Raw genomic sequence first — 18,278 nt, 5'->3', positions numbered from 1 at the left:
CTTGGGGGAGAAATATAGCAAGAAGATATCTACATGCACGCCTCCCTCTTTCCTGAACATCCGGAGTAGGGGTCTCCGTGGTCAAGGGCGGGATGGAGCAAAGAGCTTCGAGCTCGGTGTACTTAATCAGAGTGCCTTCCTAACCTTTAGCCTGAGGGATAGGAAACTTCCATACTCCAGGGCTTCACTGAGATTGGCCACTCTCTACCTGAACCCCAACTCCAGGCGGGTCCAATTCCCATCCCGCCGGCCACTCCAGGGCCTTGTTCCGCCTGGCACAGTAAGGTGGAGAGGCAAGGAGGAGAAACCAGGTCCCCAAGATGCTGCTGGAACAGGCACAGGAGAAACCATTATCGAGGGTCACCTCCCAGCTTTGCATCCTCACAGCCCCGAGAAGTGAGGGCCTGTCTGGGACACTGAGCTTAGAGGCTTGGCCCAAATCCTGGTAAGGGCTGTGTGTGTCCCAACGCAGGCCCGGCCAGGGAGCCGGTGCCCTGGACACCACTATGGCTGCCGGACGCTGTCACCTGCAAACACTGGCGGGGCCACTGTGGCCAGGGCCCAGGCAGTGGTGGGAAACATTTCAGAGGAAGAAACAACAGGATATGGTGACAGTGATGCAGGACGGAAGAAAGCACCAAAGACTGCTGGTGACGCTGCTGCCCACTGAAACGGGAAGTGCAATAGGACGGAGGTGCTTGAGGTCAAAGGCCAGCTTGCCAGGACCTTACCTTTCTGAAATTTCTTTGCATACCTCATCAAGGTGACGGTAGCTTGTCAAAGTATGTGGAGGGGTTTCCACAGACTATGCCCCATGGGTCAAGTCTGGCTTGATGCCTTTTTTTTTAAATAAAGCTTTTATTTTAGAATCGTTTCTGATTTATAGCAAAATTGTAAGACTACTACAAAGAATTCCCATGTACCTCACACTCAGTTTCTCCTATTGTTAACATTATGGAGGTACATTAGTCACAACCAATGAGCCAATACTGACTGAAGGTTATTATTAACTACGTTCACATTTCATTCAGATGTCCTCAGTTTTTCCCTAATGTCCCTTTTCTGTCCCAGGATCCCATGCTATCTTCAGTTGTCACATCTCCTTGAAGTCTCCGTGTCAAGTTTCTTAGACTTTCCTTGTTCTTGAGACCTTGACCGTTTTAGGGAGGACTGGTCAGGTGTATCATAGAATGTCCTTCAATTTGGGTCTGTCTGATGCTTCTCACCCATCACCTGTTTCTGTAAATAAAGTTTTATTGGCACATGGTCCCACCCATTCATTTAGTATCTCTGTAACTGCTTTCGCCTTACAACGCAGAGCTGAGTAGTTGCGCCAGACTGCATGGCCTTAAAATCCAGAAACGCTCATTATGTGGCTCTTTAGAAAAAAAGCTTGCAGATCCCTGGTCTAAGCTATTTTATATGAGTTTAAGCTTAAGCTGCTTAATTCAGGATGCATTCCCCTAGGAGCAGCCACAGCGAACCACTCTGGACAACTTGATCACCACTCGCCATCAGGAGTCTCACCAATTAGCATAATGAATGTTTAAAATGGACTTCTGTGGATGGAAATGGCGTTGTTCGAGACAAGTGGGTTGGAGAAAACATTTTTGAGACACTTTTCACACTTGTTTGAGAAATTCCACCTAAGGGTCCTGTGGTCTATTCCTTAGGGATGGGGCTCAGGTCTGACCCCAAATCAGTTCCACGTCCCACTGCTAGACCAGGGGCCCAGATGGTGCCAGGAGATGGAGAAGCTCAGGTGTGCCTGGGGCCACCAAAGAGGCCAGAGCCAACAGGATCAGCTCCAGGTCGGCCGGGCCCCCGTCTGCTAATAAACTGCACGATCTGCGGGCAGGAATCCGAGGAGGAGGCAGCAGGTCCCGACAGGGAGCAGGAAGCCTGCTCTGCGCTTCCGTTTTTGTTGTGCTGAAGTTCATATAACACAAAATTCACCATTTTAACCATCATAATGTACAGTTGGGTGGCATTCGGTACGTTCACTATGTTGTGTAATTGTCACCTCTATCTAGTTCCAGAACATTTCATCACCCCAACAGGAGACCCTGTCCCCATGAGCAGTCACTTCCCATCCCCCTCCCCCAGGCCCTGGAAACCACTAATCTTTTTTCTCTATGGATCTGCCTGTTCTGGATGTTTCATATAGATGGGATCACAGAGCATGTGACCTGTTGCGTCTGGTTTCTCTCACTCAGCATGAGGTTTTCGAGGTCCATCCACGCTATGGCATGACAGAGCTTCACCCCTGTTTATGGCAGAGTAACCTCCACTGTGTGCATTCTGCTTTGAATAGAGCCGGCAGGGGCCACAGCCCGCCTGCCTTGGTGGGTCGCTCCATCTCCCTTAGGTCTGGGGGAGGCACAGGTGGTGCCTACAAGAGTCCAGGAGGACCACTGGACCCAAAGACCCTTTGAAACCCCCAGTGGTCAGGGGTAAAGTGCCCCCGGGCACCTCTTTTTCAGGTGGATGCCATCCTCCCTTTGACTTTCCATCACAGGCCTGCTTCCAGCCTTGGCTTCTCTCGTGCGGCATCTTCCCCGGCGTCTCCCGTCTTCTTTATGGGGCGGCTCTGGAATGGGCCAGGAAGCCCATCCATGCACAGGAGAGCCGCCCCAGGCTCCTCACAAGGTGCCCCCTCAACCTGGCGTCGCATGACCTCATCTCAGCACTTGCTCCCTCCATGCTCTTCTGCAGCTGACACTCAAGGCTCTGAGCGAGACAACCTTGCTATAAGAATCAAAAGGCCCCTGAATGCCACATGGCCCATAGAGCCTCAGGATGTGGGGTGGGGGGAACGACCCTGTGTGCCGGCTCTGTGCTACGGCTTTGCTGGTCACATGACATTCAGAATCTCTCCTCTGACTCTCCCAGCAGGCCTTGGACTTAGCCAGGTGACGGCAGCAAGAGCATTCCAGACCAAGGGTGCAGCGTGTGCAAAGGCCCTGGGGCAAGAGAGTTCAGGAGGCAGAGCAGAGAAGTTGATTTACTACAGGTCACGTAGCACGTAAGTAGCTGAGTTGGGCTGCCTGGTCCCACTCTGGGCTTCCTGGCAGGGGGCAACTCTCAGACCTGAGGGCCTGAGGTGGTAAACTCTGGTGGGACGGGCACAGTCACATGCTGAGGGGCGAGAACCAGTCCAGGCACTTTGGCAGAACTGGAGATGTTCCCTTAGGAGCTACGTGTCCTTGTCATCTTCTCTCTCCCCCTCCCCACAATCTCACTAACAGTCGCACCTCCAGTGAGCGGCTCTGCCCAGGCGGTGGCTCCCTGCAGACTCTGTCCAGAGCCCCAGGGTGGATTTTCAACTGCGCGTCCTAAAGGCCCTGAAACTAGAGCAGAGCCTTCTGCCTCAGCACTGGGTATCTGGGGTGGGACCGTTCTTTGCAGAGGGTGCCAATCTGTGCGCTGTAGGAAGCTGAGCAGCATCCCTGGTCTCCACCTACTGGACGTCAGTCTCCAGACACTGCCAAACGCCCCCTGAGGACAGAATTGCCCCTGGCTAAGAACCGAGCCTTAGATTCAATTTCAAAATCAGTTGCCAGGGGCCGCCCCATGGCCCAGTGATTAAGTTTCCGTGCTCTGTTTCGGTGCCCTGGGGTTTCACTGGTTTGGATCCTGGGCACGGACATGGTACCGCTCATCAGGCCATGCTGAGGTGGCATTCCACATAGCACAACCAGAGGCTCTCACAACTAGAATACACAACTATATACTGGGGGCGGGGGGGCGGTGGTGCCAGCGGCAACAGATGTTAGCTCAGGTACCAATCTTTAAAAAAAAAAAAAAAAATCAAATCAGCTGCCAGATCCGTGGTGTAGTGGTTAAGTTTGGTGTGCTCTGCTTCGGCGGCCTGGGTTTGCAGGTTTGGATCCTGGGTGCAGACCTACACTACTCATCAGCCATGCTGTGGCAGTGACCCACATATAAAGTGGAGGAAGACTGGCACACATGTTAGCTCAGGGCTAATATTCCTCAGCAAAAAAAGAGGAAGATTGGCAACAGATGTTAGCTCAGGGCAAACCTTCCTCAGCAAAAAACAAAAACAAAAACAATGCTGCCTTGGAGAGCCCACACAGTGAGGAAGGACTAAGTGGGACTCCGTAAATTTTCACAGGTCGCTGTGACGCACTCTGCCTTAAAGAGCTGAGGATAGCACCCAGCCTTTCCTAAGAGCCCATCCCATGGAAGGCTCTAGGCCTGGGCATCCCCCCTCCACCCAGGAGGAACCAGTCAGCAGCCACAAGCTGGGGTCCCAGGGCTGGTCAGCAGCTGGGAAGGTGACTGTGAGCCTCGGGCTTGACTCCTCGGCCTTTCAGAGATGGGCCACCTCCGGAGGCCCCAGGTAACTGGGGTCTTGATGGGCCTGGCCTTGGGAGCTGGCTGTGGCTCATGGGCAGATGACTGACACAAAAGGAAACTTCGGAGGACAGCTCCCCAGTGAGGCTGGGGACAGGCATTGGAGCTGCTCCATCCTGGATAACTGCTAGGCCACCAATCCACCACCAGGCCCTGTGGTCACTCAGCACCCAGCTGTGCTCCTGCCCCAAACAGCGAGGCAGATGAAGCTGATGGATGGACAGGCACCCCACCCCTCGGCCCTGCCCTGGTGCAGGGAAGCACCCAGAACATTGGGGAAGGGCGGCAGCCGCAGCAGGGGTGTCCCAGGCCTGAGCTATGCTTCTCCTTGTAATCAACTCATTCTGCAAATTCCACAGAGGCCTTTCTGGGTGCTTAAAATATACTCTATAATTTCACTCTTCTCTTAATGCAGCTAACTATATTTCCCAAAAATATAACTTCTCCCTTTGTCTAAAATAGCCTTAGATCACTACAAAGCGTCAGGCTCTGCACTTTTATGCAGCAGGCCAGAAACGCAGCCTCGCAGTTCTGCAGGGCACAGGAGGGACAGAGAGCACTGGTGGGCCCCGCCTTCCAGGTGGCCGCCCCTTCCCTGGTGCTCCCAGGGGATGTCAGGCATCCTGATCCTACCTGTAGCCGGCATGGACACCTTCTCATCCTTCTGCACCACTCCCACTCTGGTGCCGCCCCACTTTTCAGCTGGGGGCAGCCTCCCAGCTGGCTGTCACCCTGTCTCTGTTTCCTCCTCTCTTCCAGGTGGCTCCTAGTAGCTGGAGCTCCCACCGTTTTCCACATCTTGCCAGTCCTTGTGGTGAGCTGGGAACACTTGCCGGTTTGTATTAGGCACCGGGACTGGGAACACTGCTGCCCCCCACCCAATGCCATGAGAAGCTCATCCTCACCCTCCTCTCTCTGGCCGAATTATCCCCCAGCTGCGAGCTCCAGCGTATCCTCCTGGGCACACATTCCATGCCCCAGATGCTAGCTTCCTCCAGGGACACCTTGGTCCTTGGGTGCACACTTCTGGCCTGGTCCCATCAGCCCCAACGCATTTATGCGGCCCCTCCCAGCAGCTCCTGGAGGATCTGGGGATTGGTGGGGGGTGGGTCTGGGAGATGCCAGGGTCTCACTGGGTGTCAGCATCCTATTGTGCCCCTAGAAGACCGTGTTGCTTGGAGGCAGGATGCAGGTGGCCTCAGGGACCACAGTGTGGCTGGAAACCTCAGGGAGGGTGCAAGACAGGGAGGGGACCCCACACAGCCCCCACCACCCTCAGCCAGAGCTCAAACACTCTGGCTGTAAAAACACTCCCAGCTGCCTGTGGGACACAGAGCGAGCGAGCAGGAGAGCAGAAAGCCCTTCATGGAGGCTCGAGTTGGAGCCGGCCTTGCCGAACTTTATGGAAAGTCTGTCGGAGTTCTCCTTTCCCCACCAAACTGCAAGGCCTACGATCCTGACACTGCATCTGATCTGTGCGTTTTTCCCCCATACCAAGCAATTCTCCAGCACCAGCTGCAAGCATACAATTCAACTCAGTTCTGACACTATCCACCTGGAGGGAGCATCAGATCGCACAGGGTAAGGGCTCAGTCCCACCAGGCTCCACACACACCTTCCTACAAACCAGAGGCTCCCACAACCCCCGCTTTGGGCTCAATTAATTTGTGAGAGTGGCTTGTAGAACCTAGAAAACCCATTTACTCCCTAGACTCTTGGTTTATTATAAAAGATACAACTCAAGCCACAGCCAGATAGAAAGGATGTGAAGGGCAAGGCATGGGGGAAGGGGCACCTTCTCCAGGGGCACCATCCTCCCAGCACCTCCATGTGTCCACAGGCACAATTGATTAAATCACCGACCATGGGTGACTGAGTATGAACCTCCAGCCCCTCTCCCCTCCACAGAGGTCAGGGGGTGGGGCTGAAAGTTCCAGCCCTCTAATCACAGGTTCCCCTGGCAACCAGCCCCACCCTTGGGGCGTTCCCAAAGTCCTGTTACTAACACCGCGGAAGATGCCCTGCCAAGCTCATCATGGGAAATTCTAAGGGTTTCAGGAGCCCTGTGCCAGGCACTGGAGGGAGACCAAATGCATGTTACTTATGACAAATCACAATAACACAGATCCCCTGTAGGTAGATGGAAGTTTATGAATACATGTATCTACACTTGGCATGGACACAAATGCAGAAAGATATGAGTTGGAGATAGGAAGCGTCTGGAACAAGAGTGGGAATCTGGTTTCCTTATATTTGGGCAGGGGGAGCTGAGCAGAAGGTAAGAAGGCACGGAGAAAGTTAACTGTGGTTAAGTTCTGGAATGTTCTATGTGCATGCGGAGGTATGAGGGGCCAGCAAACGTTCCCTGTAAAGGGCCAGGTGGTAAATATTTTCAGCTTTGCAGACGAGAGGGTGCCTGTGTCACAAGTGCTCCACTCTGCCGTCTAATGTGGAAGCCGCCACAGACGGTATGTAAATGAGGGGGCGTGTTTGTGTGCCAATAAAACTTGACTCAGAGAAACAGACGCCGGCAGATTTCACATGTAGGCTGCAGTTTGCCAATCCTTGCTATAAGGAAAAACAGACTGAAAAAATGAAGCATTATAAGAAAAAAAGCAAAGAAAAGCATGTGGGTGGAACCAAAAGCGATAATATAAAATGCGTCACCATCTTGCCAAAGTGGGGCAGAGAACCACGCATGCTCCCCACAGCAAAACCCACCACAGCGCCCAGTGTTTCCTGCTGGGGAGAAGCTTAAAGGGGAAGAGTCGAACCACAGCCGACAGCTGGCTTAGGTTCAGAAAGTCACCCCCAGAAGGACAGGTGTGGATGGGTGACAAAATGACAGGGCATAGGAACCAGCGCCAACTGCAGCAGAAAGCTCTTTCCTCGTGTTCACCTGCAAGAAAAGCTGCAGGGAGCGTGTCCCCTCAGCTGGGGGTCCTCCAATCGGCCACTGCGGGTTTTTTTGGTGCTGACGAGCAGTTCTTAAAGTAACATTTGAAGATGACACTAAAAGTCAGCCTGGAAGTCCAAACTCAGATGGAAAACCCGACCCTCGCACCCGAGTGTGCTTTGTCAGAGGTAACAAAGACAAGAGGAGATTTCTGGTCGAGGGTGGGCGGTGACTGTTACCCTGGCTGTGGCTGGCCGTGGGGAGAGAAGTAGCACCAGCCACCAATTCCTGGGAATGAACGAGAACTCTGGCCGGAAGCTGCATCCCTGCGTGCCAGCCACCCTGAGATGCAACAGTGCTGAATCGTGCTGGGTTGTTGCGTAACTACAATGGCAAAATGTGACCAAAAACCCCTGAAACTATTTGGGCCCAGAACACCTGAAATCTTTCTTTGCGTGCACTTGGCCTAAAACTTATTCTCAACTGGGACGATTTTGCCCCTCCGGGGACCCTTGGTGATATCTGGGGACACTTTTGGTTGTCACAGCTGGGCAGGGGGTGCTACTGGCACATGGTGGGCAAGGCCAGCAATGCTGCTGAACATTCTACAACGCACCGGATGGCCCACAAAAGAGAAGGATCAGGCCCCAGGTGGTGGAGGTGCAGAAGCATGGCCTTCATCCCCGAGTGTTTCTGTCTGTGAGGCCTCAAGTCGACCCCACATGAGGCATTATTCATCCTCGTCCCCTGTGCGATTTGACCTGCCCCTGTTCCCCTCCTGCCCCGGGATCTGGCCTCAGCTCCTGTGTTCCTTTGGGCTGCTCTGCTGACCCAAGGCCTCTCAAACTGCTTCCCCAAACATCCTGGGGAGGCTGCGCCATGAACAGAAGCAATACCCCGGACTTGCAGCCGCCAGGGTGGGGCCCACCTCCTTCCCGGGCTCTCAGATGCTCGGCACCTTCTCCTCCATCCCCGCACCACTGTATCCGCCTATGATGTCCAACCTCCCAGAATCCCATGGCTGGCTCTCACTCTGCCTCCCCTGTGATTGGTGATCCTGATGTTTGTAGCACTGACCTTCCAGCAACCCAGCCTCGAAGAAAGCCAGGCCAGTCAGAGCCTTGACTACTGGCCAGAGCGTGGGGGATGACTTCTGAGAGCTCTCATCTGCTCCCGCCCTCCCGCCAGCTTGGTGACCCCCCCCAGCTCACCCAAGGCAGGAGCTCCAACACAGCCAGGTGTCCAGCAACTTCAGCCAAATGCCCAAGGTAGCCTGCACACCCAGACCCTGTCCTGGACTCGTGTGGCCAGCGCACCTCTCCCTGGGGCACCCTATGCCGCTGCCCAGACTCTCCCAAGCCCATGCCCCTTGCCCCCCATCCATCTGCCTGCTGACATCCCACCTTCCCTCAAGAGGCCAAAGGACCAAGCACTCTGAGGGACTCTCTCCCCAGACACCTGTGTTCACATAAAGCAGACACACCCAGGCCTTTGGGACCCTCAGCCTCGGGAGACAGACAGACAGACATCAGATAAAGGCTCTTGGCCCAGACACTCCTCTTGCTGTGAACACCCTGGTCCCCCTTTGCCAGTGGGAACACCGGTGGACTCCCCTGCTCTGTCCTGACCATGGGCCCCGCCCCCATGGCCCTTGCCTTGAAGTGGGTCCCCACCAGGGGACTCCCTCCCTCTGTGCTGACACTGACCTACCCCCACCATAGCCTGTGCCCTGAAGTGGGTCCCTGGAGGCCTGTCTATGGCCAAAGGCCCCTTTCTCAACACTTGCTCCTCCTGGCACACTCATCTCCTCTCACGGCTGACATGCGAGGTGCAGGGCTGAAAGCCAGCCAGGAGGCACCTCAGCTTGCCACCTGTCCCCGGCCCCTCTTGGCCCATGCAATCTGTGGGTCGTGCGACCAGACAACCTCTAAGGCCTGACAAGCTCTGGTGTTGGGGGTGTCTTTGTGCTGCCAGCACTCGGGTCTCCCTTGGACGAAGCACCCCAGATCTCAGTGCTCACCAACGCCCCAGGGGCAGCTCCAGGCAGTGCTGTGTGGGCCTCTCTGAGCTGCTTCCTCCCCTCCGCCTCTTTGACTGCCCGGCTCTGACTCTTCCGCCCGGGGAGCACGCACGGCCCGTGCAAACACTCCCCGCTGCTTCCCAAGGCCCTGGGCAGTCTGCCGGTGTGTTATTCACTGCCCATAGGTCCCAAATGCCAGCCTCCCTCTGGGTGCTGGCCTTTCAGTAGGTGCAGCGGGCACACGGAGATGGGTGACACGGACAGGCGGACCTAGAAGTGTCTACCTGCCCCTACCTCGGCACGCCGAGGAGGGCCTGGATATCGGAGCAGGCTGCTGGCCACGACTTTGCTCTCCCACCAGGCTCGGCTCAGTCAACCCCAAGAGTACCCAGTGGGATCATCTCTGTGTGGGCCTAGCCCCCTCCATCCTCCTGTCATTGACCTGGTGGGGGCCGCTGCTGGGGGGAGCACTGACCTGGTCAGGGCGGGGAGGGGGCCAGGGCCTAGGAGATACCCCAACCGCAAACTCGGCCATACAAAGGATGGAAGTTGTGAGACAACTACTGAAAGACAAACAGAACATAATCTTATCCACAGGATGGACTATTACTCAGCCGTAAAGAGGACTGAAGCTCTGACACATGCTACATCGTGGATGAACCTCAAAAACCTCATGATGAGTGCGAGAAGCCAGATGCAAAAGGTCACATAGTGCATGGTCCCATTTATATGGAATGTCTAGGATGGGCAAATCCATAGAGACAGAAAGCAGACTAGTGGGTGCCAGGGAGTGGGGGTGGGAGATGGGGAGGGACTGCACATGGGGATGGGGTTTCTTTTTGGGATGATGGGAATGTTCTGGAATTAGCTAGAGGTGGTGGTTGCACAACATTGTGAACATGTGCTAAAAAATACTGAATTGTTCACTTGAAACAGGTGAATTATATCTCAGTAAAGCTCTTAAACAGAATCCCTAAATGCAGGGGCACATCTCTGGTTCCAGAAACTTCCATGTCTGTCACCTTGGCTGAGTGGCTTCACCTGTGTACCCCCAAGGCTGGGTAGAGGCTGGGCTGTCAGTGCCCCACGGGAGAGAAGGATATGGCCTGGGCAGGTGTCCCTGAGGGCAAAGTCAAGGTAAATGATTGCATGTGGTTCTGGTTACCTGCCCAGGTCAGCTGGCCCAGTGCTGATGGAGGGAAGAGGGAACAGACCCAGCAGCTTGGTAGGTGGAGGAGAGGGGCTGGTACTCGGGACTGAGGTTGGCACAGATCCTAGTCCCAGGACAGGCTCCTCTGGGGCCGTCAGAGGCGGGTTGGGGACAGCAGTGAGCTCCAGGACTCCCTTGGTCTCATTTCTTGCTGTCCCCGGTCACCAGCCTTCTGTGGGTGTGCTAGGCAGCTCGAGGTATCATCGCCTCTCAGTCTCTTCTCTCTGCATGCACCAGGCCATGGTGGCCACACAAAGGCCCCCAAACTTGGCACACAGCAGCCTCTGGCCACTTGGAAAAATGGCCCAGCCAACAAGGATCCTCCTTTCATTTCTGCTTTTGAAATTAAACCCTTGTGCACATCAGCAATGGCAGAGACATTTGCTACAGTTCAGGAAAGACAAACAGAATCCTGGCCTCAGCCCTCGCCCTCAGCGCCCATGCTGCGGTCTGTGGGCTGAGGGAGAGGAGCATGTTCTGGGCGCACTCTGTGGCCAATGCAGTGGCCGACGCCATGGGCTGCTGCATCTAGAGTCGCCAGGTTCTCCGAGGGGTGTGGGATGGGCAACGGACCTCTGCACGAAGGCAGGAGGACCCCTAGCTGCTCACTGCCCTGGTGAGCCTGCCTTCTCCACCTTCAGTGCCCTGAGCTAAGACCACAGTCTTGCATGGACGGCGTGTTTCCGGGGGTGGTTCGGAGGGCGGGTGGCAGTGGCTGAGCGTGGCTGAGTGCGACCGTGTGAAAATGGTGACAGGAACAGTTAACTGCAGCAGGCAGGCGGATCAGCTGATTGGAACCAGCTTTCCACAGTGCCTCCTTCCTGTTTTCTGGTCAGAATTGCACATCGAGGCTGCAACCCGCGCCCGGGATGGGGGGGGCACCCGGAGACACCCAAACCTCAAAACCACTCAACTTCTCCTTTTGAGGAGCTGAGAAAAAGTCCCGAACGCTGCAAGTGGCGTGCTGATCTTCAGCCTTCTGTGGCCCCAGCCAAGCTGAGAGAGGAGACCTTCCACAGAGACTCAGAGAGGTGCCAGAAACTCAGGCTCAGGCTCAGGCTCAGGCTGGGGCCAACCCTGGGCCAGCCATGGTGGCCTGCGGTGTGGCCTGGGGAACCCAGACTGTTCTGGGTTGACTTGTGTCTCCCAAAAAGATATGTCCAAATCCCGATCCCCAGAACCTGTGAGTGGAACCTATTTGGAAATAGGATCTTCGCAGATGTAATTAAGGTAAGGATCTCGAGGTGAGATCCTCCTGGATTTAGGGTGGACTCTGAATCCAATGACGGTGTCCTTATAAGAGACAGGAGATTAGAGACGCAGAGAGACAGGGAGAAGGCCGTGCAGAGACGGAGGGAGAGCTGGGAGTGATGCAGCCACAAGCCAAGGAATGCCACAGGGTTGCCGGCAGCCGCCAGAAGCCAGGAGAGTGGCCTGGGGTGGATGGACTCGCCCTCAGAGCCTCCGGAAGGAGCCAGCCCCGCCCACACCTTATTTCCGACTTCTGGCCTCCAGACTGCGAGGGAAGAAATCCCTGTCGTTTTAAATCCCCCTGGTTGGTGGTACTTTGCGACGGCAGCCAGGACACCTGCACACCAGCGCACTTCTCTGGGGCTTTGTCTCCCCATCTTTAAAATATGAGAGCTGTTGTAAGGACTCAGAGATGATGGATGAAAACCGAGACGCCTGAAGCCTGATGCCCAGTGGGCCCAAAGGCTTGATAACTAAGTATCCCTGTTGTTAGAAAGGGACTCTTGGCTTAGCTCACAATGGCTGGCACTGACTTGTGGACAATTTCTAAACAGTCAGCACTTGAAAGAAACGGTGACTGGGTCTTGTGGGATGGCAAGCTGTGACTCTAAGGCAGCTGTTCTAACCCAGGGGAGATTCCGCCCCCAGGGGATATTTGGTGATATCTGGGGACATTTTCAGTTGTCACAGCTCAGGGGAGGGGGTGCTACTGGCAGCCGGCAGGGGAGGCCAGGCATGCTGCTCCACAGCCTGCAGGGCCCAGGACAGCCCAGGAGAGAACGACCCGGCCCCAGACATTGGCAGTGCTCTGGCCAAGAAGCCCAGCTCCAAACTAAAACAATCTTCTCCCTTGCCAAACAGTCGCCCCAGGAAGCACGTTCACGGCTGTGACGTGCTGAGATCTGGCGCAAGCCTGTTCTGGAAGCTGGCATGGGCACCGCCCTCCAGCAGCTCCTAACTGCTGGGGAGACTCAGCCGAGATGGCTCACACTGCCCAGGAGGCTTGAGGGCAGCAGCAGGGCGAGGTCAGAGGTGTCTGACTCATGGGGTGCCGACGCCCACCCAAGAGGGTGACTAACAGCCATCGAAGAATGTGCTGGAATCCCTCGGGGCAACTGCAGGGGAGGCGCCAGAGGTCACAGGAGGAATTATGGGCCCCCAGGACGGCTGCTGGGCTGGGGCAGCCGCTGAGGAAGAAGTTGGCAGACACTGCCAGCTGTCACTCAGTGGGGGCTGCTGTGGGCTGACTTGTGTCTCCCAAAAATCACACGTCCATATCCTCATCCTTGGAACCTGTGAAAGTGGCCTTATTTGGAAATGGGGTCTTTGCTGACGTGATTAGTTAGGATGAGGTCATCCGGGATTGGCGAGGGCCCTAAGTCCAAAGACTGGTGTCTTTATAAGAAGAGAAGGCCATGTGATGACAGAGGCAGGGACTGGGTGACGGGTCCACAAGCCACAACGCCTGGGGCCCAGAAGCTGAAGAAGGCCAGGAAGACCCTCCCTCAGAAACTCCGGAGGGAATGCAGCCCTGCCCACATCTTAATTTCAGCCTTCTGGCCTCCAGAACCACGAGAGGCTAAGTTTCTGCTGTTTTAAGCTCCCTAGTTTGTGATGACTTCTTACAGCAGCCCTAGGAACCTCATCAGGAGCCCTGCATGGTCTTGAGCTAGAAAAGAAAACCACACCGTGTCGCGCGAGGCTTCAGGGCTCGACGTCCTCACCAAGCCCTGGCACACCCACCCACCAGCCTGGCTCCTCGAGGGGTGAACGGCCCATATGGTGAAATGTTTGACTCGGTAAACGCCAGCTCTATCCCCTCCCTCACATACTGGTTGCCAACATCGTGGGCCACCTGCAGTGTCTCCTCCAAGACCCTGTGCATCAGCTCACATCGCCGCAGGAAGGGGGGCGTGCAGCACAGCAGGGTGTTATGGGAGAGCCCACGTTCACACAGCTGTCACTACACTGTACTGTTCTAATTGTTCTATCTTTTTATTAGTTATTGTTGTTACTCTCCAGCTGTGTCTAACTTATAAACTAAACTTTATCAGAGGTCTGTATGTATAAGAAAAAACAGTATGCATGGGGTTTGGTACTGTCGTGGCTTCAGGCATCCACTGGGGTCTTGGAACATATCCCCCGCACGTGAGGGGGAACTATTGCACTATAATATCTTATTAAATTAAGAAATAAAGAAAAGAAAGCAGAATCCTAGACCCCAGACCCACAGGCGCAGAGCCCCGAGCCCACGTGCTGCCTCGGCCCTCACCAGGCGACAATGGTTATGCTATATTCTGAGACATGGATGTGTCTTCCCCTAAAACCTCGAGAGTGACGGACACGCAATTTCTCCCACTGCCCATGCTTCCAGAAGGCTCACTCACAGCGACCCATCAATGGCTTCCATGGGCTATGGCCAATGGGGACACTGGACAGAGGGCAGAGGGTGTTACCTGCCCTGTTGCCTCTATGGCGCTGCCAGGCAGCCCCCTGCCACCTTGGGCCCCTGCCCCTGCCCCACTGTCATCCCCCCCCCCCCCCCCCCCCCGCCAAGGCTGCACTACACCTTGCTGGCTTGCTTCCACCCCCTCAGTCCCCGGAAACACCCCATCATGAACTGTTCAGTTTGAACACACCATCTTTTTTTCTGGGTCCTGGAGTATAGACTGCTGTCCCACAGATGTCAAGAGTGTATTAATCAGGTTTTTCTGTTTATATTCTGGTGGTTTGACACCAGGGCTTGGCTGACGCTGGAGGGACCACAGAGAGCAAGGGACTCTCCTCTAAGCACGCCTGCAGTATGGAGACCAACCTGTCCAGAGCCCACCCCCACCTGTCATGGGGCTCTCACTCAGGGCCACCATTCTCCTGCCCTGATCAGCCCAGGGCCAAGGACCAGATAACCTGGCACTCCCACACTAGAGCTCCGAAATTACGCAAACTGGCCAGTCTGAAGCCTGCTTGCCTTGCCTCCCCCGATCCTTCCTGTGAAAACTGTCACAGACTCCTGCCTACGTTTTCCCTGCTCCCACCGCTGCCCGACTGACCCACGGGCCTCCTGTGTGGTCCCGTGTGGCTCACAGAGAACCACGAATGCAAGAAACTACCTTCTCCACAGCAGCACCCTCGCTGGACCTAAACAGTAATAAAAGCCACGCAGTAAGGCAGAGGGCCCCTCCCCGCGACCGGCCTGCTCACCTCCAGCACGGGGCCGGCGCCCAGGATGGTCCTCTCGACGCCGCTGGCGTAGCCCTTCTGGCTCAGCGCGGTGAGGCAGTGGATCAGGAAGTTGGTGCTCTGTGTCTTCCCGGACCCGCTCTCGCCAGAGATCACGATGCACTGATTGACACGCTTGCGGAGCATGGCGTAGTAGGCCACGTCGGCCAGCGCAAACACGTGCGGCTCCAGCTTGCCCAGCTGCTGGTTCTCGTACATCTTCACGTACTTGGGGTTGTAGATGGGGAGGAACTTGAAGGGGTTGACGGCCACGAGGATGCTCCCTGCATACGTGTAGATCTTCTGCTGCAGGAAGCGGTGCTTGAGGTTCTTCAGGAGGTTCGCCTCCGTCAGCTCGGGGAGGTTGCACAGGTCGTCAAAGTCCGCCTGCTGCCGTGGCAGGAGGCCACGCTCCACCAGGCGCCGGGTGGCCGTGGCCTGGGCCACCAGCTGCATGTGCACATACTTGATGGTCCCATCCGCATTGCGCTCCTGCAGCAGGAAGTAGTAGCCGTCCTCCTGCGGGTGCTCGTCCTGCGCCCGCCGTGGCCACAGCAGCACGCGGTGCACGGGCGAGTCGTTGGCGTCCAGCACCCACTCCTCCCCGCCTGTCTCCTTGACCTCCACCAGCACGTAGCGCTTGGAGCCGTCCAGCCGCAGGCTGGTGATGGCATCCTGGATCACGTCGGATGTGGTGCTGTCCTTGGTGGCGGTCACACGGCATGAGGCCTGACCCTCGTTGGTGGCCAGCTGCGGGTAGATGTGCAGGTGGTAGGCTGCCTGCCCCCGGCAGCCGGAGCTGCCCGCCTCGTTCACACTCATCCTGCCAGCCGCCTGGCCTCAGCATGCCTCCCGGGCTCGGGGCACGCGTCCTGGAGCTGGAAGGGAGGTGGTGGCACAGTTAGGGGGGTGGTGGTGGTGGTGGGACACACTGACGCCTGACCCTGGATGGACAGCCTCAGACCCGCAGCCCGAATACCCTGCCCCGATCAGGTTCCCCTGAAAAACCAGAAGGGCGGAAGAGCCTCTGTCTGTCCTTAAACACGAACTTTCACCCAAGGATTGTGGCTCTAGCAGAGTGACAACACCAGAACCCCCCCAAGATCAAACCCTTCCCCTGGAGTTCGCTCCATCCCAGCCAGTCCTTCCCCACCCAGAGTCAGCGTCTCAACCCTCAAGTCCAATGGCCACGAGGACATCTCAGCTAAGCCTTTCCTGGCCCATGTCCTGCCTGGCCTCTCCCTGTGAACAAAATTTCCTCTGGCAGCTCCCCAAGCAAATGAAGACTTGGCCCCATGAGCCTTGGTTATGTCCCCACACACACGAGGGGCAAAGAGGGGCGTGTGGGGATGAGCAAGACGAAATGTGCTCCGAAGCTCCAGGTCCCTGGAGCCCCGTGGAGGAGGATGAAGTCAGGGAGGGCCCGCAAAAACTCGTTCGAGAAAAGTGCTCAGAGTGCGTTTGCGTCTAGAACCGCAAACCCCACTGTAACCATGACAAGAACATCTGACAGACCCAGACCGGGGGCATCCCGCGGGACCCGGCCAGTCCTCCCCAAGACCCCAAGGTCATGAGCAACAAGGAAAGACGAGGAGCTGTCCCAGACCAGGGGAAGCTGGGCAGATGTGATGACCACAGGCAGTGGGGTCCTTGAAAAGACAGGTCCTCGAGCAGAGAGAGCATGGGCACAGAAGAACCGGTGACGTCCGAGTAATGTCAGGAGGTCCGCAACTGACAGTGGACTGACGTCGGTTTCTCAGCTGCGACAGACGCGCTGGTAATGGAAGACGTTCACATTGGGGGAGGCTGGGCACGGGGCATAGGGGCTCTCTGCACGGTCTTTGTGACTTTTCTATAGATCCAAAATGACTCCAACAGAAAAAGTTTATTTTAAAAACTGCATTTGCTACTTGAAGGCATTGCAGGAAAAACAGAAAATGCAGCCAATGCTGGCAACGGCTCATTTTACGTCACGGAGCAAGAGGCATAAATGCAGTGTGGGTCACGTGCAGGCTCACTGTGTGCCACCCAACTGTGGCTGAGAGTACACAAATGAAACAGACCTCGGCTCACAGCCCAGTAGGAAAAGCAGACAGGCAAACCACCGTGAGAGTGTATCCAAGTACATGAGAAAACATTCTTCCCAAGAACCAGAGAAGGCTTTAGGGGAACAGCAACATCTGAGTGGGGTTCTGAAGGATGAAGAGGAGTTTGTTCAACAGGAAGGCAAAAGGAGGGAAGAGGGTAAGGTAGGCCGGCCCTTTGTTTTTGTATATAAAATTTTACAGGAACGCAGCCATGCCTGTGTTCACTTACATAGTGTCTACGGCTGCTTTTGTTGTAACAGCAGAACTGAATAGTCATGAGGGAGACAGTAACATTAAGGCCTGCAAAGGTGAACAGACTTATTTCCCAGTCCTTTACAGAAAAGGTTTGCTGACCTCTGCCCTAGGCAGAAGCATGACTCAGCATTGTGAGCAAGAGGCCACAGAGGCTGAGACCACCCGGGATGTGGGAAACTGAGTCTGGCAGCAGTGCTGGGGGGGCGGGGAGGAGGGAGGCAGAACAAAACTATAAATTATGAAGCTCCTACAGTAGTTCACACAGCAGCAGGTAGTAGCAACAGGTAGGAAGGTTGGGGGAGATGGGAACATTTAATTTCTTAAACTCTCCCCCAAATTATTAAGTAATTTTAGTTTATTTCCTTCCAGTTTAACAGATGTTATACATATTTTAATAAAACTTGGATTTCTTTACGGGATATGTTGGTGTATGTGAACATTTCTCCGTGTCATGAAACACACTTCGAAACCTGATTTTTCATTGCTTCCTGGGTCGCCACTGTATACAGAAAATCACGAGGTATGTGACCCTTCTGCTACCACTGGGCATTTGGTTTCCAATCTCTTGGACACACATCTTCATGTGCAACTCTGACCATTTCCTGGATCGACTCGCTCCCAGGAATTAGCAGGAAAAAGGATATGAACATTGCGCAGCACCTTCGTTCCAGCAGACACCGTGTCCTGCAGAGAAGCTGTACTAAGTGATGCGGCTCCCCCACTTGGGAGACACTTTGGCAATTTCTTTTGACTAATTTCTTTAGTCAATTGCATGCCTAGCATGTGACCCAGCAGGTCCACTCCTAGGCGTTACTGAAGAGAAATGAAGCAGGTGTCCGGACGGAGACTGTACACGACTGTCCTTTGCAGCATTGTTTCTAAGAGCCTCAAGTGGAAAACGAGCCAAATGTACATTGCCTGGTGCGTGGATGAACCATCTGGCACACAACGGAACGCCACTCA

The 18,278-nt window shown here is 55.2% G+C and overlaps 1 protein-coding gene across 10 annotated transcripts in view; it reads right to left on the bottom strand.

Annotated features, from left to right (window-relative positions):
* Positions 1 to 18,278, bottom strand: part of MYO9B (myosin IXB) — an 84,977-nt gene that overhangs the window by 51,461 nt on the left and 15,238 nt on the right. For all 10 annotated transcript variants that reach the window (XM_070519368.1, XM_070519360.1, XM_070519367.1 and 7 more), the window contains exon 2: positions 14,956 to 15,851. In XM_070519368.1, the coding sequence (XP_070375469.1) occupies positions 14,956 to 15,795 (840 nt within the window). In that variant the 5' untranslated portion in view covers positions 15,796 to 15,851. The remainder of the gene's footprint in view (positions 1 to 14,955; positions 15,852 to 18,278) is intronic.

Source organism: Equus asinus, chromosome 10 (genome assembly GCF_041296235.1).
Source record: "Equus asinus isolate D_3611 breed Donkey chromosome 10, EquAss-T2T_v2, whole genome shotgun sequence".
NCBI classification, from domain to species: domain Eukaryota; kingdom Metazoa; phylum Chordata; class Mammalia; order Perissodactyla; family Equidae; genus Equus; species Equus asinus.
The sequence above is the reverse complement of the archived record's forward strand: the minus strand, read 5'-3'. Positions and strand labels throughout refer to the sequence as shown.